Here is a 26,806-nt window from a genome sequence, read left to right on the forward strand (position 1 = left end):
ACAACTCTAGGAGGTAAGTGCTATTGTTGTCCCATTTTACAGATGAGAAAACTGAGGCTCAGAGAGGTTAAGTGACTTGCTCCAAGTCACACAGCTATTTTGCAACAGAGCCAAGATGGGAAGCCAGGTCTGCCTGATGCCAAAGCCTGTGCCCCTGCCCAGGTGCCACGCTGCCTCCTGATCGCCTGTTGTCTTACAGAGAGACCCCGCAGCACCTCACCCGCTGGCGCTCTGAGTTCTAGGGTTCTCTTCGATCTGCTTCTCTGCTTCTTTGGGGCCCCTAAGCTGGGGCAGGTGGCCCTCGATCCCAGAACTCCGCCTGTGGCATATCTTGAGTTCTCCTGGGTGGCTTCCAGGTCAAGGCGTCATCCAGCTGTGTCCTTTGGCCACCGTGATGTGATGGTGGTGGTGTCCCTCCTGGGGGATGCCTCCTCTAGCTTCCCGCTCCCTTTCCCAGAGCAGCTGGCCATGGAGTCCAGGCCGGCAGAGGGGTGCGGCCTCCCCGGGGAGATCTCCACCCGAAGGGGCCCCTCCTGTCGCAGGGTCCACCAGGGCCTCGGCCATCTGTGCGCCGCGTGCCCTGTGCCATTGGTCTGTCTCTGTTCCAGTTTTATGGCTACCTGTCCCAGCAGCAGAACATGATGCAGGACTACGTGCGGACGGGCACCTACCAGCGCGCCATCCTGCAGAACCACACAGACTTCAAGGACAAGGTGAGCCGGGCCTCACGCATCTGCCCTGCCACCCTCCCTTCCCCCCCAGCTCCGTGCCCGCGTCACTGCTTTGGTTGTTCTAATTTTTTTTTTCCTTTGCTCATTGATTTTTGTCTTGAATATTTTTGGATTACAAAAGCAAAATCTACTTTTTGTAAAAGCCCAGTGTGGATAAGATAGGCTCGAAAGGCCTCTTTCATTTTCCTCCAAAACGACCACTGCCAACAGTAAAGGTCTCTTCCAAATTATTTCCCATGCGGGGGAGAGTGGAATAGCTCAGTGGTAGAGCACACCTAGCAGGCACAAGGTCCTGGGTTCAATCCCCAGCACCTCCATTAAAAAATGAGTAAATAAAAGCCTAATTACCTTCCCCCAAAAAAGAATAAGAAACAAATTACTCTTCATGCGTATATCAGTATGTATATATTTTAGGGTTATTTCATATTTAATCTTTTTCTGAATATATATATACAAAATAGGACTGTATTCTATATTCTCTTCCTGCAGAATACTTTCCCCCACATAATGTTATGTCTTAGGATGCACTTTTGTTACATGGATAGAGTGTAACCTGGTTACTTATCCAATTTCTTTTAAAATTTTCTTACTATTACCAAGTAGCATTCAGTGACCCTTGAACAGCCTGGGTTTGAATCACACTGGTCCACTGATCCGCAGACTGTTTTCGGTAGATGCGTCCTACAGCGCTGCACAACCCACAGCTGGCGAATCTGTGGACGAGGACCCGCGGGTATAGAGGGCCAGCTGTCCAGATGTATATGGGGATTTCCTACTGGGTAGGGGGTTGGTGTCCCTAGCCTCTGAGTTGTTCAAGGCTCAACTGTATACTCCCGATTAAAAAGAGACCAAGCAGTCCCGAATTTATATATTCAGAGGTGAAAGTTTATTCCCTGCTCTTCCTGTGGCCTAGAGTTTGTTTTCCCTTTTTAACCAAGTAGAAGCTTGTGGTTTTCTGGACATTTCCTGGGGACTTTCCATGTGATCCACCTGGAACGCCTTGTCCGGCACCTCAGTCACACCCCTGCAGCATTGCTGAGAATCCCCTCGGGTCACTGAGCCCCTGGGCGCAGGGCCTGAGCCCTGCAGCCTGGGAGGAGTCCTGCTCATGCTGGGCCGTCCCTGTGCCCTCGCGGCTGGCGTGGGCCGTGCTGGGGCAGCACCTGTGGCCCAGGAAGCCCACGTTCCTTCAGCAAAGCCCCTTCCAGCTCTCCTGGGACACAGATCCATGTCCTGGTTCATCTGGAACTCTGAGAGGCACCCGAGACCCTCCCACCCGACAGCACCGGTGCCCCGCTGCCCCTGTGCCCGCCACTGCAGCCCAAGCAGGTCTCCTTTAGCGCGGGCATGCCACTGCCAGAAAACTTATCCTGATTCCACTCCTGCGGAAACAACCAGACGAATCCAGAATGTGGGACCATCTACCACACAGTAGCCTGGACTCTTCAAGAGCCTGAGCCGTGGGCGCCAGCAGCCCTCGAGCGGGCAACTGGCTGGTCCCAGGGATTGCACTGCTCACCTGCCCCAGCTGAGCCACTGGCTGCTTCCCCAGGCGGGGCTCAGCACGCAGCCGGGAGGTGCTGCCACCAGCCCATTCCTCCCCGTGAGGGCTGCAGAGGCCCTGGAAGGACACCTCTCAGCTCCGTGCTGGTGTCTGGGGAGGACCTCGGTCCGGCTGATCCAGAGGCCCGTGGGCCGCAGTGTTGGGGCCGAGTAGGAGCTTTCCTCGGGGCTCCTCCAAGGTTGCAGGGATGCCCGACCTGGGGTCGGGGGCTGCTCACCTCCTGCCCGCTCTGTGGGCCTGGCCGGGTGGCCCTGCATCTCAGGAGTTGTGCTGTGGGACTCGGAGGTGTCCTTACCTCGTGAACATGCGTTCCCACATGCTGCATAGACGGCCCAAACCTTTCTTTCTTGAATCATATCTGAGAGTGTGTACTGGTCTTCACATCCTAGCTGTCCTTGGAAGTCCCCTTCTACCACCTTCCGATAGAAACCCTGCGGGGCACCCACATGCTCCCGGGGGCTCCCAGAGCGCAGCCTGTGGGCGGCTGGCCATGTCAAGGGGGAGCAGGGCCCAGAGCGCACTCAGTGGGTAGGTCTGCAGTGAGTGAGTGCCCGTGACACGTGGGTCTATCATGACTGCCGCCACTTCACCCTCTTGTTCTCACCTCCCCTCCTCCCTCAGATCGTTCTTGATGTTGGCTGTGGCTCTGGGATCCTGTCGTTTTTCGCCGCCCAAGCTGGAGCAAGGAAGATCTATGCAGTGGAGGCCAGCACCATGGCCCAGCATGCCGAGGTCAGTGGCCCTCTGGGAACCCCGCCTGTCTTCGTCCCCCAGCTCTGGGCCTGCTCCAACCTGGGGAGGCCAGCCCTGTGGGGAGCCACCCGGAGACCTGACCCCGGCATCCGGGGAGACTGGAGATGTCACTCTCTACTTTGGTCTCTCGTCCCCAAAACTGAGTGGTTTCAGGGGAGGGGCTTGTCAGGCCTGGGTGATCTCCCTTCCATGACTGGTGGTTGCCCGCCAGGCTCAGGGGCGGTTTGGGGTCTTCAGAGACTGAAAGCCTCATGCTTCAGGGGCTGTGTGCAGTCACAGTGACCAGGGTGGGATCTCGGCCCTGGGCAAGCGGGCGCGCAGCCCACCTCTCTGAGCCCCACTTGACATGTAGATAACAACAGGATTTCATTTTGTTGGTTGATGCTTTTTTTTTGCACCAAAGCCTTCATTCACAAAGTTTAAAACCTAAAATTACAAAGGGTAAAGCGTGAGGGTGCTTCTGTCCCCCACCCCTGGCTCCCAGCTGCCTCGGCCATCCACCCCGCCAGCCCCTCCGTGAACGTACAGTCACCACCTTGCACCGTGACTTGCTCTTCTGTCTGGGATATATCGGTGTCATCTTTCTCACCCTTTCTAGCTGCTACAGAGCATCCCTTTACCTGGATGGACTATTGCAGGCACAGGCTGCAATAGCCACTTAGGCTGCTTCTCAGTCTCTGCAGCACAAGTGAATGCTGCCCCAAAGGCCCCGTACACGTGTCCCCTCTCCTGTGCGCGATTACTTCTGTAGGGCACATTCCGAGCAGTGGACTCACTGGGTTGGAAGGTGTGTCCAAGTTTGGCTTTGGTGGCTGTAGCAAAGCCTACTTGTCCTCACCCCCATGGTGACATCAGGGGCTGGGGAGCCACAGGAGGGAAGACCCTGAGATGGGGCTGGGTCCGCGGTGAACTCCTAGCGGGCCGTGGCTGATCACGGCCATAGTTAGGATGCTGACAAAGGAGGTGGAGGGGAATTTGGTGGCCCAGTGTGGATGGAGGCCTGCCCCTGGGGGACCCCCCATGACCCCGGTGGCTCGCTTGCCCCTAGGTCTTGGTGAAAAGTAACAACCTCACCGACCGCATCGTGGTCATCCCTGGGAAGGTGGAGGAGGTCTCGCTGCCTGAGCAGGTGGACATCATCATCTCGGAGCCCATGGGCTACATGCTCTTCAATGAGCGCATGCTCGAGAGCTACCTCCACGCCAAGAAGTACCTGAGGCCTGGCGGTGAGTGTCCCTGCCGGTGCGCAGGCCACTGCCGCCTGGGCGGGGTTCCCTGGGCCTGGAGGCCAGGGTGCACCCACTGGGGCCCCTTTGGAGAGCCCCTGCCTGCCGCCCAGTGAGCACAGTTGGGATTCAGCTCCCGGAGCAGTGGCAGGCCTTCACCCCTGCTCCCCACCCAACCTGACCCCAGCTGGCTGGGCCCCAAACAAGGCCAGACATCCACCTGGCAAGCTTGCTCAGCCAGGGCATGGAGGGGTCCCCTCAGGCCTGCAGAGAGCCTTTGGGCTGCCTCTGCCATTTAGTGCCCAGTGGGGGACAGTGTCCAGCTGGGATGTGGTCGGTGCAGGAGCTGACCTGTCGTCTTCACTCCTAGCAGTGTAGATCTTGCCCTCAGCCTGAGAGGCCCCTGTGCTCCTCAGCCAGGGAGGCAGGGGGGGGCGTCTTGTGCATTGGAGGGTGTCTGTGGCCTCCTGTCTGTGTCACTGTACTGCCAGTCTGTGCTTCTGGGTCACTGGGTCACTGTTTACACTTGCCTATCTGTGTCACTGGGGTCTGGTTCAAGAGGGCCTGGCCAGGTGACACTCGAAGGAGGGCAGGAAAGGGTCGGGCTGTGGGGAGACTGGCCTCGAGGTCTGCTCTGGGAGGTGTCCTGCATCCCAGGTGAGAGTGGGAAGCCAGGCTGCCCAGAGGGTTGTCTGAGACCTGCTTTCCTCCTGTTCTGCCCTGTTGGGGGGCCAGGCCAGGAGACCGTGGGCTCCTCCTTATGGGACGGAAGGACAGACGGGAGTCGGGCTCCGGTGGGCAGCTGCTCACTTGCCCCACTGGGCAGGCTGCCTGCACGGCTGCGTCCTGGGGCTGACTATCCCCCCAGCCCGCGTGACTGTGGCTTCCTTCCATCTCAGGAAACTCTTTGGGGACATTAAAGGGAACCCTCCCCCTAGGCCACGACTTGAGGTGCCTTCAGGGCTGGGGACACTTGCCTGTGGTGCTCCAGGGGGCCCGCAGCTCCTCCTGGGCAGGCGGCCTGGCCTGTGGCCTCTGGCCCAGTGAGCACCTCCCTGCCCCCACCCCAGTGGCTGCAGCTGAAGGAAGGCTTGAAAAGGCAGATTCCTAGTGCCTCAGGGACCCCCTGCCTCGAATTAAAGGAGGGAGGGAGGCCCACATCTGGAGGCCAGGTGACTTGGGGCCCTAGCCTCCCCAGAGTAGGCGGGGCCTCCTGAGCCCAGGCTCTCCTTGCCACTGGCTCTGACCCATCTGCCTGTTCCTTGAGTCGCATGGAGGGAGGACCCTGCCCTGCCCTCCTGCCTCCCGGACGGCTGTCCACCCAGGTTTAGTGAGACTGCCCATCAGGTGTTGCTGCCACAGGCAGTGTAGGCGCTCCGTACCTGTGTCGCATGAATGAGTGAATGAATGAATGAGAGGCCGGGGAGGCTGAGAGTTGGGGTCCTGGGGCCCTTTAGAGGCTCTGCCAGGCCCTGCTGGATGTCCTACCCTGACGCCAGCACCCCTCCCTGCCCCCACTCCCAGGAAACATGTTCCCCACCATTGGTGATGTCCACCTCGCACCCTTCACGGATGAACAGCTCTACATGGAGCAGTTCACCAAGGCCAACTTCTGGTGAGTGTGCCCCTGGGTGTCCTGCCTTCTCAGGGCTGGCCCCACCTCTCTCTCCTTCCTCATCCTCAGTAGGATCTGAAAGACTTGGGCTGGACGAGGGCCCGCTGGGTGAGAAGGCAGGCTGCCCCACCTGTCTCCTGCTGCTGCTGACCTTGCCCTGGGGGTGGGGGGGGACTCTCTGCAGGTACCAGCCATCCTTCCATGGAGTGGACCTGTCAGCCCTCCGAGGTGCTGCGGTGGATGAGTATTTCCGGCAGCCTGTGGTGGTGAGTGGGGGCCCCACGGGCACTACTGCAGTTAGCACTGGCCACGGCCCTCCCCTGGGGTGACAGGAGCGGGGCATGGGCTTTCCTGTCAGGCTTTATGCAAGCTGTGCAGCGATAGGGGAGCCACTGCCGCCCTCTGGTCTCTCTTGAGCTGCCCCTGCTCGGAGCTCTCACACAGGGATGCTGGGAATAAACTGGCAGCGCATGTAGAGTGCTAAGCACACGTTAAGCACGCAGTACGTGTGGACTGTTATTAGATGAACTGATCCTTGGTAAACTGATTTTATTTGATTGATTTTAATCATTGAGATTTTAGAACTGATGTATAGACCCATGGTTCAAAAACCAAAAGAGGATAAAAGTGAAAAGCATCCCCAGTTCTGTCTCCCGCTACACAGTTCTCTTTCCTGTAGGCAGACAGCCTTTGCTGTGTACCTTTCTAAGAAGCCTTATGCTTAAATGTGCATTTACAAATATCTACGTGTATTTTTTAAACTTTTCTTCTCTCGAAGTAAGCATAATCAATATATTGTTCTGTCTCACCGTCTCTGTGCTCAGAGAACATACACTGCATGATTTCAGTCCTTTGAAATCTGTTGAGGGTTGCTTTATGCCCAGTATGTGGTTTATATTCCATGTGTGCTTGAGAAAAATGTATACTAATCACTTGAGTACATTGTTATGTTAATGTAACTTAGGTGACATTTATTTACAGTCTTCTCTGACTGTACTGGTTTTTTTTCTGCTTTTCCTATAGCTGATTGTAGATTTATTTTTCCATTTAGTTCTGATAGTTTTTGCCTTGTATTTTTTGACATTATGTTACTAGATGCGTACCGTTTTAGGATTATTTTTATATCTTCCTGTTGGATTGAGCCTTTTGTCCCTAGCAAAAGTGTCTATTTTTTATCTCTAGTAGTACTTCTTGCCTTAAAGTCTGTTTTTTTCTGATAGCATTTTATCTCCTTTAGCTTTTCTTCAGTTAATCTTTGTGTGATGCATATTTTTCCATCCTTCTACTTTCAGCCTTTTTATGACCTTACTACTTAAGGTTTATCTCATGTAAACAGCATATATTTGGATTTTGTTTTTTAACCAGATTGACAGTTTTTTATCTTTTAATTAGAATATGTAGACCATTTATGTTTAATGTAATTACTGGTCTTTATGGCTATAAGTCTAGCATCTTGCTATTTTTCTATTTATCCTGAGTGTTGTTTCCTTTTAACTCTGTTCTTTCCATCTTCTGTTTTACTGAAGTATGTATTACTGGCTTCCCCCTCTCGATTGTCTTTCACTAGTTCCGTGAGGCTCTAGGGCAGCATCTCTTTAAACAGTACCTCCGCCCCGTTTTCTTTCTTCCTTTGGGACTCTGATTATGTGCACATTAGACCTTTTCACCACGTCTCAGATGATTCTTATACTCTTTTCTGTATGTTTTGTCCTTTTTCCTCCCAATTGCATAATTTTCATGTTTTCTCCTGATCTCTTAATTCCAATCCTCTTTGCTATGTCTAATCAGAATTTTTTTTTTGAAAAAAATGTTTTGCGATGAGAACTCTTAGGATTTACTCTACCAACTTTCATATATAATACACAGCAGGGTTAATTACATTTATCAGGTTGTACATTACATCCCTAGTATTTATAACTAGAAGTTTGTAGTACTTCTTGACTGCCTTCATTCAATACCCACCTCCAATTTTCTAATTCTTAATTTCAGTTCTAGAATTTCATTTTGCTTTTTTTTTTTTTCAGTTCTCTGTGAAATCTTTTCACCTTTTTTCTTGAACATACTAATTATAAGTCTCGGATCACTTTTAGTATCTGGATAAGCGCTAAGTGTATTTCTGTTCTTTATTCTTGGTTTTGGCTCTTGGGTCCTGTTTCTTGGTGTGCCTGGTCATTGAATACCAGGATGAAAAATTATAGAGGCCCTGAATGTTGTTTTTCTTTCCAGGGATTTGTGTTTCTTCAGGCAATTAGCCATAAGGACAGATCACGTTGGTCCAATGAGGCATTTGAGATATTTGGAGGCTGCATTTCAGACTCTGCTTGGCTGGTGTATTTCCTGGCTTCCCTGTAAGGCAGTGGTTCTCAAACATTTTGGTCTCAGGACCCCTTTACATTCTTGAACATGTAGGATCCCAAAGAACTTTTGTTCATGTGCGTTATATTGATTGATACACCATCAATATCTATTGGTATTAAAAACTAAACCCAAGAAATTTAAAAATATACATTTACAGGTAATTTAAAGATAATAAACCCATTACATTTTAACATAAATATTTTTAAAAAGAAAACTATTTTCCAAAACTTTTCAGCAAGAATAGCATCATTTTTAATTTGCAAATCTCTTGAACGTCTAGCTTAATAGAAGACAGTTGGATTCCTGTAATATCACAGGTGAATAAATAAACGAAAAGGGCAGAAAACATCTCATGTTACTGTGAAACTAGTTTTGACCTTGAGGGTGTTCTGGAAAGGACCACATTTTGAGAACCGCTGCTTTAGGGCATAGTCTTCAGCGGTACCAGCCTCCCAGCACCAGTGTGCTGCTGAACCTTCTTTAGTTTTTTAATCGCATAGAAGTGGCTTTCTGCTTGGTTTCCCTAACTCCCATCCCACGTGCAGCTCAGGAACTGGCAAATGGCACGTGTAGAACGTCCGCCTTGTATTTCCACATCTCCCTTTTCTTTAGCATCTTGGCCCCTTGGTCCTAGCTGCCTTCCTGATAACCCTGAGCCCCCATTTTGCTTTCCCCACCCAGGGAGGCCGCTGAAAGGCCCCACCCCAGGAGCAAAGACACAGGCCAAAAAGCATCTCCCTCCAGGATCTTGGCCCCAAAGCTGTGGCTGCTGTGGTTGCTCTCCAGGGCTTTCAAACAACTGGGTTTTCCCCCTTTATTTCTATTCAGCTTGTGTAGTTTTTGGCAGGAGCGTTAGTCTGATGCAAAATCTCCATCATAGCTGGGAGTGGACGTCAGCACAGTGTTCTCTAAGTTGCTTTTTTTGTGAACTTGCTTAACAATTTGTCTTGGAGATCTTTCCCCATCTGTTCATAAACATCCTCTTCTTCTTCTTTTTTTTTTTTTCATATACAGTCTTTTATTGATGGACCATTGTTGGTTTAATTTGACGGTTTCCCATGTGTCATTACTATAGGCAATCTGTAATTACGTGTGTAAGTTTGTACGTGCACACATTTATCCGTAGGTTAAAACCCAGAAGTGGAACCGCCAAGTCTTCAATGCAGATGAGTGGTTGTCATTTTGAGAGCTGCCACCTAATTGCCTTTAGCTGAATGCCTAGAGGCCATGGCCAGACTTGAGGAAGAGGGGCAGGGCTCTCCCCTTCCTTGCTGCCTCCCTGGCTGAAGCCAGCTCACAGCTGTGATCTCTCCCAGGACACATTTGACATCCGGATCCTAATGGCCAAGTCTGTCAAGTACACGGTGAACTTCTTAGAAGCCAAAGAAGGAGATTTGCACAGGTACCTGCACCCACGCCCTGTCCCCCTGAACCTGACTCCGCCAAGAGTGGGGCTGCAGCTGGTTCCCTCAGGCAGCGCCACAGGGAGGGTGGGCAGGGACCCAACACGCTACACCGGACACCCCTCTTCTGTCCTGGCAGCCCCTATTCAGCTCCCCTTGCAATCACTGCCCTTTGCCTTCCAGGATAGAAATCCCATTCAAATTCCACATGCTGCATTCTGGGCTGGTTCATGGTCTGGCCTTCTGGTTTGACGTTGCTTTCATCGGCTCCATGTGAGTGCAGCAGGGCATGTAGCCCCTGCCCCCAGGCCCCAAAGGTTGCCTACGGTTGAGGCTCCTGGGTCTGGCTGGCTTAGATGACAAACTGGGGGCTGGGAGGGCAGGACACGACTCCTCCAGGCTCCACTGTCCCTTCCAAAAGGCAGTGGGAGCTGGCCTTCAAGCAGGAGACTCTTGGGGGGGGGGTTATCTCCCGTGTTCTGAGTGACTATTCATGGACCTGATCTGTGTCTTTTAGCATGTATGTCAGGGTGAGTGGGTGCCCATGGCTGTGGTGCTGCGTGTGTGTGTGTGGTGGGGGGTGCATTCAGGTGTGTGCCTGAGACTTCCTGGGCAGCCAGCCTGTCTTGGCTCCAGGGCCCCAGGGGTCCGCCCGGGGGGGGGAGGGGGCAGATGCCTGGGGAGAACTCAAGGTGCACATGCTGGGGGCCCCAGCCCAGTCAAGTGGATGCCTGTCCCTGCTTTGGCAGAATGACTGTGTGGCTGTCCACGGCCCCGACGGAGCCCCTGACGCACTGGTACCAGGTCCGGTGCCTGTTCCAGTCACCGCTGTTCGCCAAGGCCGGGGACACGCTCTCAGGGACATGTCTGCTTATTGCCAACAAAAGGTGTGAGCTGCCACCCGGGGCTGGGGGAGGCAGGGGTCTGTCCATCCCTGCAGCCAGCTCAGGGCAGCCGCTCCCTGCCTTCTCTGCAGACAGAGCTACGACATCAGTATTGTGGCCCAGGTAGACCAGACGGGCTCCAAATCCAGTAACCTCCTGGACCTAAAAAACCCTTTCTTCAGGTAGGATGGGCCCGTGGCCTGTGCAGGGGCACGATCCTGGCCCACAGCCCTGCCCACAGGTCTGTCTCTGCTGCAGATACACAGGCACGACGCCCTCGCCCCCGCCCGGCTCCCACTACACGTCCCCCTCGGAGAACATGTGGAACACCGGCAGCACATACAACCTCAGCAGCGGGATGGCCGTGGCTGGTGAGCTGGCCCCATGCGGGCGGGGTGGGTGGCGGAGCCACCTCCTGGTCACCCCTGCCAGTGCTCCCTGGGCAAACGCTGGTGGCCCAGGCCCCTCCAACCCCTGCACAGGACACTGTCCCCTGCCCCTGACATCTCCCTCCCTGGCACAGGGATGCCGACCGCCTACGACCTGAGCAGTGTTATCGCTGGTGGGTCCAGCGTGGGCCACAACAACCTGATCCCTTTAGGTGAGTGCAGGCGGGTGGCGCGGTGGGGCTCGGTCCTTCTCCAGCACCACCTCTTCCTCTTCCGGGGGCTGAGGACCTCCATTCCCTTCCTCTCTGCCTCGCTCTGCCGTCGCCGTGCCCTCCTCCCCACGCCTGAGTCTGAGCACCCACCACGCCGGGCAGGCTGGGCAGGCTGGGGGCGGTGACGCCGTCTCCCTTCCTTCCTTCCTCCCTCTTGCTGCGCAGCCAACACGGGGATTGTCAATCACACCCACTCTCGGATGGGCTCCATAATGAGCACGGGGATTGTCCAAGGTAACGGCGGGCGGAGGGAGCAGGGTCCCGGGGTGTGCGCCGCCGCGCTCTCTCTCTCTGATTCTGCCTGGGTCTGGGCGGGCGAGGGCAGAGCCGGCCCCTCAGTGCCCGCGCCTCGCCCCGCAGGGTCCTCTGGCGCTCAGGGCAGCAGCGGTGGCGGCTCCAGTGCCCACTACGCGGTCAACAGCCAGTTCACCATGGGCGGCCCTGCCATCTCGATGGCCTCGCCCATGTCCATCCCGACCAACACCATGCACTACGGGAGCTAGGCCCCCCCGGTGGGGACGGACTGACAGCACCAGGAAACCAAATGAAGACCCTACCCACCCCACCCCTCCACCCAGGCGGCTCTCACCCCTGTGCTGGAGAAGCCCAAACACCCGGTCACAGCCCTCTTTGCTATGGGAACTTGAACACTTTTTTACACAACGTTGCCGCCGCCGCCCCTACCCCACTGCCCTCCCCCCAGTCTTGGCCCTGAGCGTGTCGCTGCCGTATTTTACACACGATCATGTCGTGGGAGACCTGTTGCCCCCTCCTGCCCTCTCCACCCTGACCTGGGTTTGACATCTTCTGTACCAGGCGTGTCTGAGCCTGACAGCTGCAGGCCTGGCCTGAGGGAGGTGGGCAGCTGCTGCCCTGCCCATCCCCTGGGCCGCCCCCATTGCCTGTCTCCAGTGGGCAGGCCCTCTGGGCTGGGTGGGGCCTCCCCTTCAACTACCAGGCCTTCGTCACAATGGGCGTGACATGCTGCTTTTTTTAATTTTATTTTTTTACAAAAAGAACCAGTGTCAATCCACAGACCCTCTGAGAAATCAGGCCGGCCGGGCCGAGCCAGCAGCCCCTCTCCCCCACTCAGAGGCTCAGTGGTGAGGGGAGGCCCTGCCGAGTCTTCAGGATGGGGTGGGGCCGGGCCTCTGGAGCCCCTCGGCCCCCTCCCACCAAAGGGTTCACCTCACACTTGAATGTACAACCCACCCGGCTGTCGGGAAGGCCCTCCGTCCTCGGCCCCTGCCTCTTGCTGCTGTCCTGTCCCTGAGCCCCTGCAGGGCCCCCTCCCCAACCCGCACCAAGAGCTAGAACAGGTGGCCCCATGGGCCCTGGGCCTGGAGGGAAGGGTCACCGTCAGCCACTTGGGGCAGACGCAGAAACCTCAAGGGTCTGTCATGAAAGGCGTCCTTTCTCCTCGTAGCTAATGTTAGGCCTGTGTATCCCCTTCAGTATTTGTAGATGCTCCAGTCCCTACTACCATGATGGCATTTTGGTCCCTCCCCAGCCTGGGAAGGAAGAGCCTGGGAAGGAAGGGGCCTTGCAGGGACCTCTCCAAAAAAAAAAAAAAAAAAAAAAGGAAAAGGAAAAAAACAAAAAAACAAAATAAACAAGGAAATGTATGTTTCAGCACAGGCAATTTTCTTCCGCTCCCCATTTCTAACACCCCAGACTCGGACGTGGCGGAGCTCAGGCTAGGCCCAGGGCCCACTAACTCCGGAAAGAGCAGGCCCAGCCGAGGCTGGGGTGGCCCCTTTGCCACCCGCCCTGGCAGACGGCCCATGGGGTGATGGCCACCCCGGAAGCTCCCTGTGCTGCCCCTCTCCCGCCTTTATATAAATTCTCTGAATCACCTTTGCATAGAAAATAAAAGTGTTTGCTTTGTAAGAAAAGTCTGGAAAGTAGCAGGATGATCTTGAGGTTTCAGGGGAGACTTCAATCACCATCTCGGGGGCAGGACAGGCAGAGGCGTCCCCTCACGTTGGGCCTGAAAGAGAGAAACTCCTAGGAGTGGCCCCATGACTTCTAATCTTGGAGGGGGATGGAGACCCCCTTAGCCACAGCTGGAAACACTTCCTCACCTGTGGCTCCAGCCATCCTAGGTTGCCATGGACCTTGGCAGCGTGGGTGGCAGGGTGTTTGGGGGCTGAGACGTGGCCTGGTGGGGAGGCGCCACGTGCTCCAGAGGCAGCGGCTGGAAGAAGTAAAACTGAACAGAGACCCCTGAAGTCAGCGTCTGAGCCAGAGAGCCAGCCCCTGACCCCGAGGCCCAGCCCAGGACCCCCCGGACCCCTACCTTACAGCCCATGGCCAGGAGGGCGTGGAGCAGCACCACGGTGGAGAGCAGCACTGTGGCCGCCAGCCTAGTGTCCTCACGGACCACGGGCCACAGGGTGAACACCAGGCCAGCGGCTGACAGGGCCAGGGCCAGGGCCCCGAAGAGCCACTGCAGCCATGGGACAGGAATCAGCCACAGGACCTGGGTGCGACACAGGCAGCTGGCTACCAGGCCATCTCCGCGGTCCCCGGGGCCCACCCGTCCCCGGGCCCCACTCACCACGGTGGGGATGAAGACAAAGAGGGAGTAGCCGTAGACGCACACAGTCTCCAGGAAGGTATAAGGCCCCACACGCTCCCGGACGCCCCTGCGCCACCGCAGGAAGCCCCACAGCGCCAGCGGCACCAGCCACGCGTAGCAGTAGATGGTGATGCCGGCCACGGTCACTGTCGGGCAAAGCAGGGCATCACCCCCAGGGCCCCACAGCACCCCCAGCCCCGCCAGGCACCAGGCCTTGCCTGCTTGCCTACCTTTGTGGAACTGGGGGCTGTAGTGGATGGACGGGTCCCTCCTCTGGGCCAGCACCAGGGTCAGGTTGCCGGTGATGGCCAAGACAAAGGCCAGTGTGGCACATATCCAGAAGGGACCTGCGGGCGGTGTGTGGTCAGGGTCCCAGGGCGGGAGCTCCTAGGACAGGTGTCTTGTCCCATCTTGTCCCAGCTGCTTCCCAAGCCCCAGGCCGCCTCCACCCCCAGCGCTCCATTGACCCAACTCATCAAGCTGGCATCACACCAGTGACCACCTGGTGGCTGAATCCAGAGCTGGTGCTCAGACCTCATCTTTCTTGGCCTCTCAACAGCCTTTGTTATAGCTGAAACCCCCTCCTTCTGGAAACGCTCTCCATGTGGTTCCCGAACTTTCTGCTCTTGCTTTTGTCTCAACAGCAGCAGCTCGACCTTTATTAACACCCAGATTCTTAAACGGTGGGGAGCCAGCCGGGGCCCCCTTAGCCCTCTCCCTGTGGTCACCCTTTGTGTGATTTTGTCCCACTTCTGAGTCTTCTGCCACCTCTGTGCTGACGACCCCCAATGTCTCAGGTCCGGGCCTCTGCCATGAGCCTGGGGTTTAACTTCAACGTTTCCATGTGGGCGTCTCCCACCCTACCCCACCCCGTCTCTCCCCTAGAATCAACCTGGGTTGTCCCTTTAATAAGTAGTGGCTCCCTCCTTGCAGTGCAGACAGAACACTCGGGAGCATCCTTGTCTCTTGTGCCCCCAGCCCACATCTAGTGTGTCAGCAAATCCTGTGGGCTCCATCTATGATACATGCCAGACTTCAACCACGCCTCTCTCCCCTCCAAGGCCAGGCCCCATCATCCTGTGCCTGGGCCATGGCAGCTACCTCCTCCCTAGTCTCCCAGCTTCTGCCCTCACCCACTACAGGCCCGAGCACCTCAGGGCTCTCAACTAGCGTCCCTTCTCACGAAAGTATTAGAGGCCTGTGTGGTCTGTCCTGTCACCTCTGGCCTCCAGGCAGCTCAGTGCTGTCCAGTGACAGTGCTGCCCCGCAGTTCAGGTGTGTTTCTGCCACAGGGTTTTGGGCGCTTCCATAGTGTTCTTCCCCTAGGGCTCCCTGCCCCGACCCCACACCAACCAGCTCATTCCCTCCCCTCCTCAGCAGGGCCCCCCATGACCAACCCATGGCAACTCACCGTCCAAACCCTCTGCCGCTCATCCCAGCCCCATCGCCCTCCACAGCCTTTTTTGGCTCTTTCTCCCTGAATGGAGTGTTAAGTTTCACATTCTCCAGGAGTGATGCTGCTTTGTTCTCAGTTGTGTACAGGCCCTGGCACTCAGTCCACACTTGCTGAATGAAGAATCGAATGAACTGAACGCACACCCTCACTTACCATACAGGTCTGGCCGATTCCGCAGATGGTGTCGTACAAAGTTGTGGCCGGGCCGCGGCAGCAGCGAGCCTTTGATCCGGTCCAGGACCTGGAGGGGGAAGGCCGGGGCCGAGGATGGAAGCCTGCTTGGGGCTCCTGACCACCCACAAGGGAAAGGGGTCAAGCTTCTTAGATGCTCCTTCCCTGCTGGCCTCCACCTCCTCTCTTCCCCCTCTGCTAGGAAGGACTCCTCCCTCTCTCCCCTCTGGGTTTTTGATGGGCTATTCCCATGGCCTGGAGCCCCTCCCCCTGGCCAGCCCCCACTCAGTATCCCGGTGTCCCACCACTCTGAAGGACGCTTCTGAGCCTGCCACCTTCTTTGCTTCCCCCTCCTCTCAGCTTGGTTGCCCTAGAGTCCCCTTTTTCCTCTCTTCCCCCACCCCAATAAGGACAGTCAAAAGTTCCTGGGCATTCATTCTTCCCACATCTCCCAGCACGACCTCTACTCTGCAGCCCTAGTTTACCCTCCCCTCATCTTTCACCCTAGCCTGGGGCCTCTGATCCACGTTCAATGCTCCTCAATCCTCTCGTGCTCTAAACCCTTCCATGACTCCCCAGCACCCTTAGGATAAAACCCAGACTCCTCAACATAGCCCATGAGGCCCTTGGTGATCTGGCTTCTCTCCACCTGTGCCCCACCTCACTCTCCAGACTGAGTGACAGCCTCTGCAGAAGTTTGTGCCTCTTCTCTCACCTTTGGTCCTCTGTGTGTGCTCTTCCCCGGGCCTGGAACACACTTAGGCTTCGCTCCACTCTGCCTGCCCCAGTCTACCTTCTCCGTTAAGTCTCAGCAAATTCCTCACCTCCTCCAGGAGGCCTTTCCCTAACCCACCATGTCTTGTGGGTCCCCTGTGTTCCCAAGAGTCCCAGTCACGTCATAATCCTTGCAGTGTGCCACGGTGACCTCTACCAGCCCGGGGAGTTCTTGTCCTCCTGCCAGTGTACTGCCAGCACTTGCCCAGGGCCTGGTGCACAGGAAGTGCTCAGTGACAAGTGGCTGAACCCCAAGTGTGACTCCAAGCCCCATCCCAACACCTTTCCCAGCATCACCTGTGAGGTGTCCACGTCAAAGAAGCTCTGGTAGTAGCCAAAGGTCCAGAAACCAGGCTGCTGCTTCTCCTCCTGTAGGAGCTGCACAGGGGGCGCTTTCAGTGGGGGGTAGGAGGCGGTGGGGGCTAGACAAGAGGCGGGGCACGAGACTCATGGGACTCACCGCGGCCTTGTCACTCTCCACCTCGTCCTCAGCTCCATAGCTGCCACCTGAGTCCATGACCACAGCCACGTGACCCTGGGGGGTCAGCTGATCACTTCTGGTGGTGGCCGCATCTGGGGTCTGAGCCAGCAGATTGGTGGCTTCCTCAAACTCTGTTGAGAAGGAGTACGAGGCACAGGTGTACTTGGGGGGTAAGTGTCAAGACAATTTGGTTTTGCCCACCGCTCATATGGGAGCCAAGACTAACCGTGACCACCTCAGTGTTCCCCCAACGCAGGGCACAGCTTCCTCAATTTTGGAGAGTGGTAAGGAGGTGTGTTCCCTCATTCCTACCACGGGACCGCAATTGAGGGCTGGTTCTGGGACGAGGTACAGGCTCGGGTTAGAGGTCTGAGTTAAGGGCTGGAGCGGGACTCGAGTTAGGGGTGCGTTTCATGCCTGGGGCAAGGCTCACAGCTGACCGAGGTTCGGGTTAGATCTGAGTTGGAACCTGGATGGGAGGTTCTGGCCAGTGTAGGTAAGAGGAGTCGGGCCAGGTCGCGGCTGCACTCACCGTGGAAGGCCAGCTCATCCGCCGCTGCCATGGTCGCTCAGGGGCGTCACTGCATCCTGCTCCGAGGACAGAGGCCAATCAGGCCCACCCGCAACCCCACTAGGCGGCCCTCCTGGAGGCTAGCTCTCAGCCCCGAGCCGGATCCACACCCAGCAGGGCGTGAACTCGCCGTTCCTGCCCCACAGGTGTACCCCCGCCCCCCTCACCTGAGGCTACTTCAACTGGCGTGGCGCGGGCTCTCTGCGCCTGCGCGACCCGCCTACCCGCTACAGACAACCCCCTCGGACCAGACAGCAACATCCGGCGTGGGTCCGTCTTCTATCCCATTCCGATGGGAAACCACTTCCGGCAATGTTGGCGTTTGCCCAGAAGGCACTCGCCGGGCCTTTTATTTCGCACACCTGGCGTTTCTCTTCGGAGAGAGGACACCAAGCCGGAAGAGGATGGCTGCGGCCGCTCTGAAGAGATTTTGGTCCCGAAGCCGGGTAGAGGCGGTTGATGCTGCGGCGGCAAAGCCTGGCGTGTGGGCGCGGTTAGGTGAGTAGCGGCGGGAGGCGACGGGGTGGGTGGCCAAAGCCTTATGCTGCTCCCATCGCGCTTCTCTCCCCTCAGGTGCCTGGTCCCGGGCGCTGCTCCGGGACTACGCCGAGGCCTGCGGGGACGCGGCGGCAGCGGCGCGGGCCCGGCCTGGGCGGGCGGCGGTCTACGTGGGGCTGCTGGGTGGCGCGGCGGCCTGCTGCGCCTTGGCGCCGAGCGAGGCGGCCTTCGAGGAGGCGCTGCTCGACGCGTCGGGGACCCTTCTGCTGCTGGCTCCCGCCACACGCAACCGCGACTCGGAAGCGCACGTGCAGCGGCTGCTGTGGCTGCGGGGTCGAGGCTGCCTGCGCCACGTAAGCCTGGGCCTCTTCTCGCTTGTGTACGAGGCGCCCTTCGACGCCCAAACCAGCCTCTACCAGGCCCGTTGCCGCTACTTGCAGCCCCGCTGGATCGACTTCCCGGGTCGGATCCTGGACGTGGGCTTCGTGGGCCGCTGGTGGGTTCTGGGGGCCCGGATGCGCGACTGCGACATGAACGACGACGAGTTCCTCCACCTGCCGGCACATCTGCGCGTCGTCGGGCCGCATCAGCTGCACTCGGAGGCCAACGAGCGGCTCTTCGACGAGAAATACAAGCCTGTGGTGCTCACCGACGATCAGGTGGACCAGGCGCTGTGGGAGGAGCAGATGTTACAGAAGAAGAAGAAGGACCAGCTCGCCCTGAGCCAGGCCGACTCGTTGCTGAAATCAGAGGTCGCGAGATGAAACCTGGTGGGGAACGGGCTCTGAGACCCGACAGAATGTTCGCCTGGGATTGTGCAATTGGTGTGAGCGAGCTTCATGTGCAGAGTGATTGACATAAATTATGTGTGGAGTTCTCTCCCTGGGTTTTCACAGAGTTGGGGGCCTCCCTCTCATCTATTCCTTGTAAGCCAACCGCTAATGCAGCGCCTCCTTGGTCTAGGAGTTGGGGAGAGCAGAGCGATATGCCCTGTAATGTTTATCTGCCATAGCTGGTGATGAGCCTTCTGCGTAAATAAGCCTTCCTCTCTGGGCTTCACGGTTTCCGACTGAGGTATCACAGTTACTGGGTGATTTCCAAGCTCTCCTAAGAACTTGAAATGTTGATCCTCTATTTCCACGAGTAACATCTTTTAAAATGTTGGAATAATTGTAGTTGCAGAAACTGGAAAAATAAGAGGCATGCTGGGTAGCCTCCACCCAGCTTCCCCCAAATGGTAATGGTCTATATAAGCAATACAAACCAGGAGATTGACAATCGTATGACTGGATTTTACAGGAAAGTTTTTTGCAAAAACAACCTGCTTTTTACCATATGTGTATTGATAGTGATGTTAAAGTGACTTGGAGGGATAAAGCATTTTCTGACCTAGAAGTCAATATGGAATCTTAGCTTCTGGTGATGTTATACTTCAGTAACCCTAAAAATACACAATCCCATGGAAAGGAATATGTTGGTGTACATAGCTGGGTTATAGAAGTCATATTTTTAAAACTAAAGTATTAGAGGAATGAGGCTACCTCTGTCACCTAGGTGGCCTGTGGCTAGCTAATAAACCAGGAGCTGAAACAACCATCTTTGTTGTGACGTTATGGTTATCTGTTTTGCTCTGAAGTTTTGGTACTTGGACCTTCCATTCATACTGTGGGGTGAGTTGGACACATGGTAATTTTTATATCCTTATTTTGGGGGCAGGGGAACATTTTATGTTAGTATCTCCATTTTACAAAGGAAAAAGGGAAAATACATTATTTTTCCAAAGCTGCAGCAGAATCATGATTCAAACTGTAATTTCCAACGCTGTGACTTAATTCTGAAACTCATCTATCAAAGTACTGTCTTTGACCCTAACAACATCCTGGCAGAAATTAAATACTGCTATCACTGGCCACAGATGAGACATAAATACATACATACATACATACATACATACGTACATACATAATGCAATGAAAATAAAAGACAACTGATAGTAAATTATGGTCCTATACTGTTACCTGCTGAAGGCTCTGGACCTAAATCTCTGTTCAAGAGAGATTAACCAACTGCAGGGAAAGGTTTATGATGCACTGGCATCACAATGAGACTTGTTCCTCGCCGTGATCAGAAGTATTAAAAGTGAACTGCACATTGTCATTGAGTCAGTTATTAAGTACCACTTCTGACTTGCAGCTGGGGGGTGGGGGGGTGTGCGCGTGCTTGCAAGCACACACACACAAGGGAATATTACTCAGCCTTAAAAAAGAATGAAATAATACCATTTGCAGCAACATGTTTGGACCTAGAGATTATCATACTAAGTGAAGTAAATCAAAGATAAATATATGATACCATTCACATGTGGAATCTTAAAAAAGGATACAAATGAACTTACAAAACAGAAGCAGACTCACAGACATAGAAAACAAACTTGTGGTTACCAAATTTCTTATCTGTAAACAGGAGTGGAATCTGCTCAGGGTTGTTAGAAAAATCAGAAGCCACCAGAAAGCACTTGGTACCCAGCAGGCACTTGAACTGCATGGTGTGGCTGAGCAGGGAAGATGCCAGAGCTACATCCATGCCCTGTTCCACCTGGGCAGTGAAGGGACCAGGGCTCCTCAGTCTCACCTGCCGCCCAGCAGGCTGCCCCAGGCCAGTGCTCAGTAAAGGGAGGCCCGACAGAGCCTGGAGCCAAAAGACACCTGACTCTAATATGAACATTTTCCAGTTTTCTCTTTTCCTTAAAATTTATCATGAATGAGCTTTAATCGTTTCTAAGCCAGTCTGGGAGTTGGCCTCCAGGTCTGTTCTCAGTGCCGGCTGCTGTACTGAGAGCGGCCAGCAGAGGGCGGCAGAGGCTTGGCTCAGAGAAGCCGGCTCGCTCTTCCCGGCTCCTCCCGGCTCTGCCCGGATGGGAATCGCTGAACCCAGCTTGCTTTTGTTCGGTGAAGTGGAGGCAGTGCAGTCAGCACACCTCTCTGTTTACTGCTCTTTAGAGATGACAAGTAGATGGTGGCCGACGCCAGGGCTGCACAGCGAGGCCACCTCCATCCCTGGAACTTGCATCTACCTTGTGAGCGGAGACCGTTCCTTCCAGCAGGGAGGGGCAGGATTGCCCGGTTGACCCTGGAAGCTTGTGAATTCCCTAGTTTTCTGGAAGTTGTGTGGAGGTCCCCAAGGTACTAGGACCTGGACTAGGGCACAGGATTCAAGGAGGCAGGCAGACTTGGGGTTGAGCAAGTGCAGAGTCTGTCGCTGAGAGGAAGCACCTCCTTAAGTCCTGGGCCCTGGGCCCCTCACCTGGCCCTGCAGCTGTCCGGCCAGTCACATCACCCGATGTGCATGGTGGGCTTTTCCAGACTTGCTCTGCCCTGATGGCATTAGCTCATCTTAAACTGATGCCAGTCCATGATCACATCTCCCTGATGGTCTCAAAATGTCTTTGGACACTTTCATTTGTTTGAGTCCAGCTCCAAACCAGATCCACACATTGTATTTGGTGACTATGTCTTTTAATTCCCTTTTAAATCTAGAGAAGTTCCCACACACACATACCTTTGACCTGTTTCAAAAATGGCTTCAGTCATCTCGAAGTGTGTCCCCCCTCCTGGATTTGCCAGCTTGCTGTGTCATCCAGTTTGTTCCTCATCCCCCGCAGATCTTGTGATCAGCTCTTAACTCAGAATCAACTCAACACTGGCTCCCCCTGGGGAGTATTAACCCTCTAGACCATTAAGTCAATTCCTGGGCTGGGTCCCGGGCAACCATAGGTTTTTAATCTCCCTAGGTGATGCCAATAACCAACCAAGTCTGAGAACCACTACTCAAGAGGTTGATTAAAATCACCTTCAACTGTTCCAGCAGGTTCCTGCCCAGTGGGTGCTCGGACTTACCACCGCGGCACACAGAGAGGCACAACATGTCTGGTTGTCCCGCTGCCCAAGACTGGCCCCTTCCCTGTTAGGTTTCCTGTCGGCTTTCCATCCAATGGTTTTATCATTTTTGATCAACACTTGACTCAATCATATTATCAGGGGCCGAAAAAATGGAGCCTGGTGCTTCAGTTCTTGCAATCTTACTTGGAGCTGATGAGACATAGGCATCCTACGGATGCTGTCATTGCTGCATATAACCCACCAGCTGGAGTTTCTGGAGAACTCACTGCCATTTATGTGAGAAGCCCCGGATGTGCCCTTCTGAGGTTTCCCGGAGGGCGGCTTCAATGGTGCTGCAGACCTGAACGGAACGGCTGATACAAATGGCCAGTCATTAGTACAAACGAGTGATACCCATGACGACGGCCGCCTCTGGGGCAGGTGAGACCTGAGGGGCACGCAGCCAGGAGCTAGCCTAGAGTCAGGGGAAGTAGAAGCTTCCACAGGGCCTGCACACATACGAGGATGCACCCAGAAATTCTTGGATCCACTGTCAGAGATGCCTTAGACGTTCCCTCCCCCAACCCCTTTTTCTCTCATGCGACTCACTTTGACGAAGGGAAACACAGCCGGGGTAAAACTGCATGTCCGTTGGCTTGTTTGCTGGTGTTTTTATTGAGGTGAAATTCACATCAACTTAGCCATTTTAAGGTGTACGACACAATGGTGTTTAGACCACCACATCTGTCTAATTCCAGAACATTTTTATCACCCCAAAATAGTATCACCCAGTACCCCCTTCCATCCAGCCTCTCTGTCAACCATCAATCTGCTGTCTCTATGGATTTACCAATTCTGGATATTTCATATAAATGGAATCGTACAACACACGACTTTTTGGGTCTGACTTCTTTTACTGAGCATCATGTTTTCAAGGTTGATCTATGTCAAAGTGTGTCAGGGCTTCATTCCTTTACGTGGCTGAATAAGATTCCACTCAACCATGTAAAGGAATGGCTGTATGGATGGACCACATTTTGTTTATTCGTTCATCCAAAGATGGATGTTTGGGTTTGTTTGTTTTTAGGGGGAGGTGCTTAGATTTATTTATTTATTTTAATGGAGGTACTGGCGATTGAACTCAGGACCTTGTGCATGCTAAGCATTCGCTCTACCACTGTGTTATATCCCCACTCCCCTAGAGCCTTTTAAATATATATTTTTGTTTTTTAACAATACAGGAAGTAAATGGAATAAAAAAAATCTATCCAAGTAAGTTACTTGGTAGATACCCCAATAATAGGATATCATTGGATAGGATATAATAAGGAATGCTAAGTAGATAATCAGATTTTTTTTCAAAAAGCTTGTTCGGTGATTAATATTTGTATTCTTTAAGTATTTGAGAGGCTGTTGATAGGCTCTTGGAGGTCTCAGTTCCTAGCACCGCGTGAGTCCCTGGATGAGGAAATGGCGCTAGTTAAGTGGAAACCAGAGGCTACACTTATGGTTACTCTTAGTCTCACCTGGGCAGTCATGCTGACCTGAGTCAGCTTGGAAAAGTAGGAAGGGGATCCCAACAAAAATGCCAGTTTTCCATCAGATGGGCAAAAATTTTAAAGCTTGACGATACCAATTGTCAGTAATGCGGTGGAGAAAAGGGAGGTCTCACAGCGGTGGGGAGGGTGAACTGGTGCAGCTGCCAGGGAGAACGTCGGACAATAGTGCAGAGTGATGCAAGGATGGCTCCCGGGGTGGGCACATCTGCAACTGCCGTGAGCACGCATCCGAGTCTCCCAGAGGCGCTCCAGGTCCGCCTGGAGGCACTCAAGACTGTCCAAAGAAAATGATTCTGTCTCCATCAGTGGGAATCAGATGAAGTGTGGTGTGGCCAGATGCTGGGCTGCGGTCTTAGTCCACTCGGGCTGCCAGACAGAGTGTCACAGACTGGCTGGTTTACCAACAGCAATGCATTGCTCACAGTTCTGGCAGGGCTGGGTGAGCGCTGGCTCCGGGGCTGCAGACCTTCTCGCTGTGTCCTCACCTGGTGGAAAGGACAAGGCAGCTCTCTGGAGTGTCTGGTTTTTTGTTTTGTTGTTGTTGTTGTTGTTTTCTCTTTTTTATTTTTTATTTTTATCTTTTTTATTTCTTTTATATTTTGTTTGCTTTTTAAATTTTTTGTTTTTTTATTTTTTAATTAAAATTTTTTTTTGGTCTGGAGCATCTTTAAAAGGCACTAAATCCCATTCATGAAGGCTCCATGCTATGACTTAAACTCCTTCCAAAGGCCCCACTACCTGATAACATCACCTCTGGGGGTGAGGATTTCAACTTATGAATCTGGGGGGACACACTCAGGCCACAGCAGGTACCCTACGGCAGTGAGAAGGAATGAACCATATCCTCGTGCCTGTCTACACCAGACTCAACCATAACAGGGCAAGTTAAAAGCAAGTTGACAGTCATTGCACATGACATAATGCCTTTTATTAAAAGCTTCAAAACATGTTCAAACAACGTCAAAAAGAGCAAAAATTCAAAGAAAACAAAAATACATGTACAACAATGATTTAGTTGATCATCAACACCACCAGATCGATAAAGTAACAGCCAGCTGAGAGTAAGGAAATGCTCACAGGGTGAGCACCTGGAGGAGGTTGCAGGAGAGCATGCTAAGGATACAGCTGATGGGGGAAGGATATAGCTCAGTGGTAGAGTGTCTGCCTAGCATGGGTTCAATCCCTAGTACCTCCACCAAGAAATAAATAAAAAGAACAAATAAACCTAATTACTTCCCTGAAAAAAATTAAAAGAAAAAAGAATACAGTTGAAAGCAACCTAAATGTCCATAGACAGATGACTGGATAAAGAAGACTTGGTGTATATATACAATGGAATACTACTCAGCCATAAAAAGAATGAAATAATACCATTTGCAACAACGTGGATGGACCTAGAGATGATCATACTAAGTGAAGTAAGACAAAAACAAACATCATATGATATAATTTATATGTGGAATCTAGAAAATTGATACAAAGAATTTATTTACAAAACAGAAAGAGATTCACAGACATAAGAAACAAACTTGTGGTTACCAAAGGGGAAAGTAGGGGAAGGAATTAGGAGTTTGATATTAGTAGATACAAAGTACTACATATAAAATAAATAAACAACAAAGTCCTACTGTATAGCATAAGGAACTATATTTGATATCTTGTAATAAACTATAATGGAAAAGGAAAAAAAGAATACCAGTTGACCTTTGAACAATGAGGGGGTTGGGAGTGCCAACCCTCCATGAAGTCAAAAATTGCATATAAACAACGTCCTACTGTATAGCACAGGGAACTACATTTAATTTCTTGTGATAAGCTATAATGGAAAATAATCTGAAAATATATGTATATAGATGTATACGTATAACCGAATCACTTGGCTGTACACCTGAAACTAACATTGTCAATCAACTACACTTCAATAAAAAATAAAATTTTAAAAAATCAAGTATAATTTATAGTCAGCTCTCCATATCTGTGGTTCCCACGTATCCGATGTTCTGCATCCTCGGATTAAATCAACCTCGGCTTGTGTAGTACTGTAGTATTTACTACTGAAAAAAAAATCTGTGTAGCAGTGAACCTGAGCAGTTCAAAGCCATGTTGTTCAAGTGTCAACTGTATTTGCAAGTGGACCCAATTCTGATCACTTACACGTGAGAAGGACAATGAAGGAGAGCCAGGCAGCATCATATTGGATACTTCTTTTCAGGTCATATGTCCCTGAAAAGCTAAATGTAAACCAAATTTTGGTAAATAACATCTCCCAGAGTTCAGGAGGGAGCTAATGGTGGCCCTGCTGAGGGAACAGCGCTATGGAAAGCCTCCTGACGTTTCCATAAACAGCCATTTGGGTGTTGAAATAATCCTATAATACTTACCTTTCCAGAGTGTTATAAAAGCTACTACAGTTAAAATACTTTCGGCGAGTGAGTCAATTTTCCTGGGTCTCTCCTGTGTGTATGTGTTATCAAACTTTGCTTGATTTCCTCCTGTTCATCTGTCTCATGTCAGTCTAATTCTTAGACCAGCCAGAAGAACCTAGCAAGGCAGAGGAAAATTTCTTCCTCCTCAACAATACAATCATGGTGAGTTGTATTTGTCAAAACCCATCAAATGTACAACACCGGAAGCAACCCCAGTATCCATCAGCAAATAACTGGGCAAACAAAATGTATTTTGAAATGGAATATTATTCAGCCTTCAAAAGAAAAGAAGTTCAAACACAGGCCCCAACATGGATGAACCTTGGGAACATCTTGCTGAGCAAATGAGCCATTCACAAAAGGACAAATACTGTATGTTTCCAATTGCATGAGGTCCCCAGAGCAGTCAGATTCACGGAGACAGAAAGTAGGACGATGGGGGCCAGGGGCTGGGAATGGGGGCTAGGGAGTTAGCATTTAATGGGGACAGAGTTTCACTTTTGCAAGATGAAAATGTTCTGGGGATCGGTTGCACAACATTGTGAATATACTGAACAACTGTACACTTAAAAATGGTTGAGATGGTAAATTTTATGTTATAGATGTTTAACACAATTTTTTAAAAATCAGGGATATGAAATTGTTGAAAATGGAGTGATGGCAGAGTCTCCCAAAAGGAGCAGGGCTAAGGCTGACGGCAGGGATGAGCTGTTGCCTGGCTTGGAGCTGGCGATCCCTGGCAGGATCTGGCCTGGCAGCTCAAATCGTGGGAAAGGACCCTCCAGGAGCCAGCACCCCATCTGATGAAGAGAGGTTTCAAAGAAGCGGCTGCTGCAGTGCAGATGCTGGCTCTCCCTCATGATTGTTCCCATCTGCCCTTTGATATTTGTGGTCAGCAACCTCTAGGCAGGGAATTTTTGCTTGGAAGAGATTCTGGAGTTCACCAGACTCTGGATGAAGCCTTCTGTGCTGCGTATTTGCACGCCAGCTTTGCCTTCTTCAGATTTGCAGGGTTTGTTTTGTTTTGTTTTGATCGTGGTGGAGATAGATGGAAGCGTGGGTTGGGGAGCTAATAAAGAAGAGTGACGGCAGGGACAGAACGTGCTGGCCCCACAGCCACGTCACTTCCAGCACAGGTTTACCAGCTCCATCTCTCCCGGTGCGAGTCTGAGACGCCGCGGGAAGGAGGCATCTTTTGTTCAGGGTGTAGATGGAT

General features: G+C 52.8%; 3 protein-coding genes across 6 annotated transcripts; 2 read left to right on the plus strand and 1 right to left on the minus strand.

The window, feature by feature from the left end:
- Window positions 1-602: 602 nt before the first annotated feature.
- On the plus strand, window positions 603-13,090 carry CARM1 (coactivator associated arginine methyltransferase 1; the record flags this gene model as incomplete). 2 transcript variants are annotated; one of them, XM_064480237.1, is given in 13 exon segments in its annotated part: window positions 603-713; window positions 2,917-3,027; window positions 4,097-4,274; window positions 5,799-5,889; window positions 6,074-6,155; window positions 9,564-9,649; window positions 9,834-9,923; window positions 10,400-10,537; window positions 10,627-10,716; window positions 10,793-10,905; window positions 11,058-11,135; window positions 11,361-11,429; window positions 11,556-13,090. In XM_064480237.1, coding segments are annotated over 13 exon segments (1,380 nt in total), but the record flags the coding sequence as incomplete, so codon positions are not given.
- YIPF2 (Yip1 domain family member 2) lies at window positions 12,819-17,488 on the minus strand. 3 transcript variants are annotated; one of them, XM_010978318.3, is made up of 10 exons: window positions 17,397-17,488; window positions 17,191-17,246; window positions 16,638-16,789; window positions 16,475-16,555; window positions 15,386-15,473; window positions 14,007-14,123; window positions 13,756-13,922; window positions 13,495-13,677; window positions 13,280-13,407; window positions 12,819-13,185 (listed from the first exon to the last, which is right to left on the minus strand). In XM_010978318.3, exons 2-9 carry the CDS (start codon window positions 17,219-17,221, stop codon window positions 13,297-13,299), a joined length of 930 nt encoding a protein of 309 aa, XP_010976620.1. In that variant the 5' UTR covers window positions 17,222-17,246; window positions 17,397-17,488; the 3' UTR covers window positions 12,819-13,185; window positions 13,280-13,296. The 3 variants fall into 3 exon arrangements, with proteins under 3 accessions (XP_010976620.1, XP_010976619.1, XP_010976621.1); XM_010978317.3 differs by having other exon boundaries at window positions 17,191-17,402; XM_010978319.3 differs by having other exon boundaries at window positions 12,819-13,202; window positions 17,191-17,402.
- TIMM29 (translocase of inner mitochondrial membrane 29) lies at window positions 17,482-19,321 on the plus strand. Its single transcript, XM_031437238.2, has 2 exons — window positions 17,482-17,727; window positions 17,803-19,321. Exons 1-2 carry the CDS (start codon window positions 17,634-17,636, stop codon window positions 18,489-18,491), a joined length of 783 nt encoding a protein of 260 aa, XP_031293098.2. The 5' UTR covers window positions 17,482-17,633; the 3' UTR covers window positions 18,492-19,321.
- Window positions 19,322-26,806: the final 7,485 nt, after the last annotated feature.

Source organism: Camelus dromedarius, chromosome 27 (assembly GCF_036321535.1).
Source record: "Camelus dromedarius isolate mCamDro1 chromosome 27, mCamDro1.pat, whole genome shotgun sequence".
NCBI classification, from domain to species: domain Eukaryota; kingdom Metazoa; phylum Chordata; class Mammalia; order Artiodactyla; family Camelidae; genus Camelus; species Camelus dromedarius.

Excerpts from the sequence above, each read along its gene's own strand:
- TIMM29 (XM_031437238.2), top strand. The coding sequence starts at position 17,634 with ATGGCTGCGGCCGCTCTGAAGAGATTTTGGTCCCGAAGCCGGGTAGAG. Across the intron at positions 17,728-17,802 it reads TGGCGTGTGGGCGCGGTTAG|GTGCCTGGTCCCGGGCGCTG; the intron begins GTGAGTAGCGGC and ends CTCTCCCCTCAG.
- YIPF2 (XM_010978318.3), bottom strand. The coding sequence starts at position 17,221 with ATGGCAGCGGCGGATGAGCTGGCCTTCCACG. Across the intron at positions 13,923-14,006 it reads CAGCCCCCAGTTCCACAAAG|TGACCGTGGCCGGCATCACC; the intron begins GTAGGCAAGCAG and ends TTTGCCCGACAG. Across the intron at positions 13,678-13,755 it reads TTGTCTTCATCCCCACCGTG|GTCCTGTGGCTGATTCCTGT; the intron begins GTGAGTGGGGCC and ends TGTCGCACCCAG.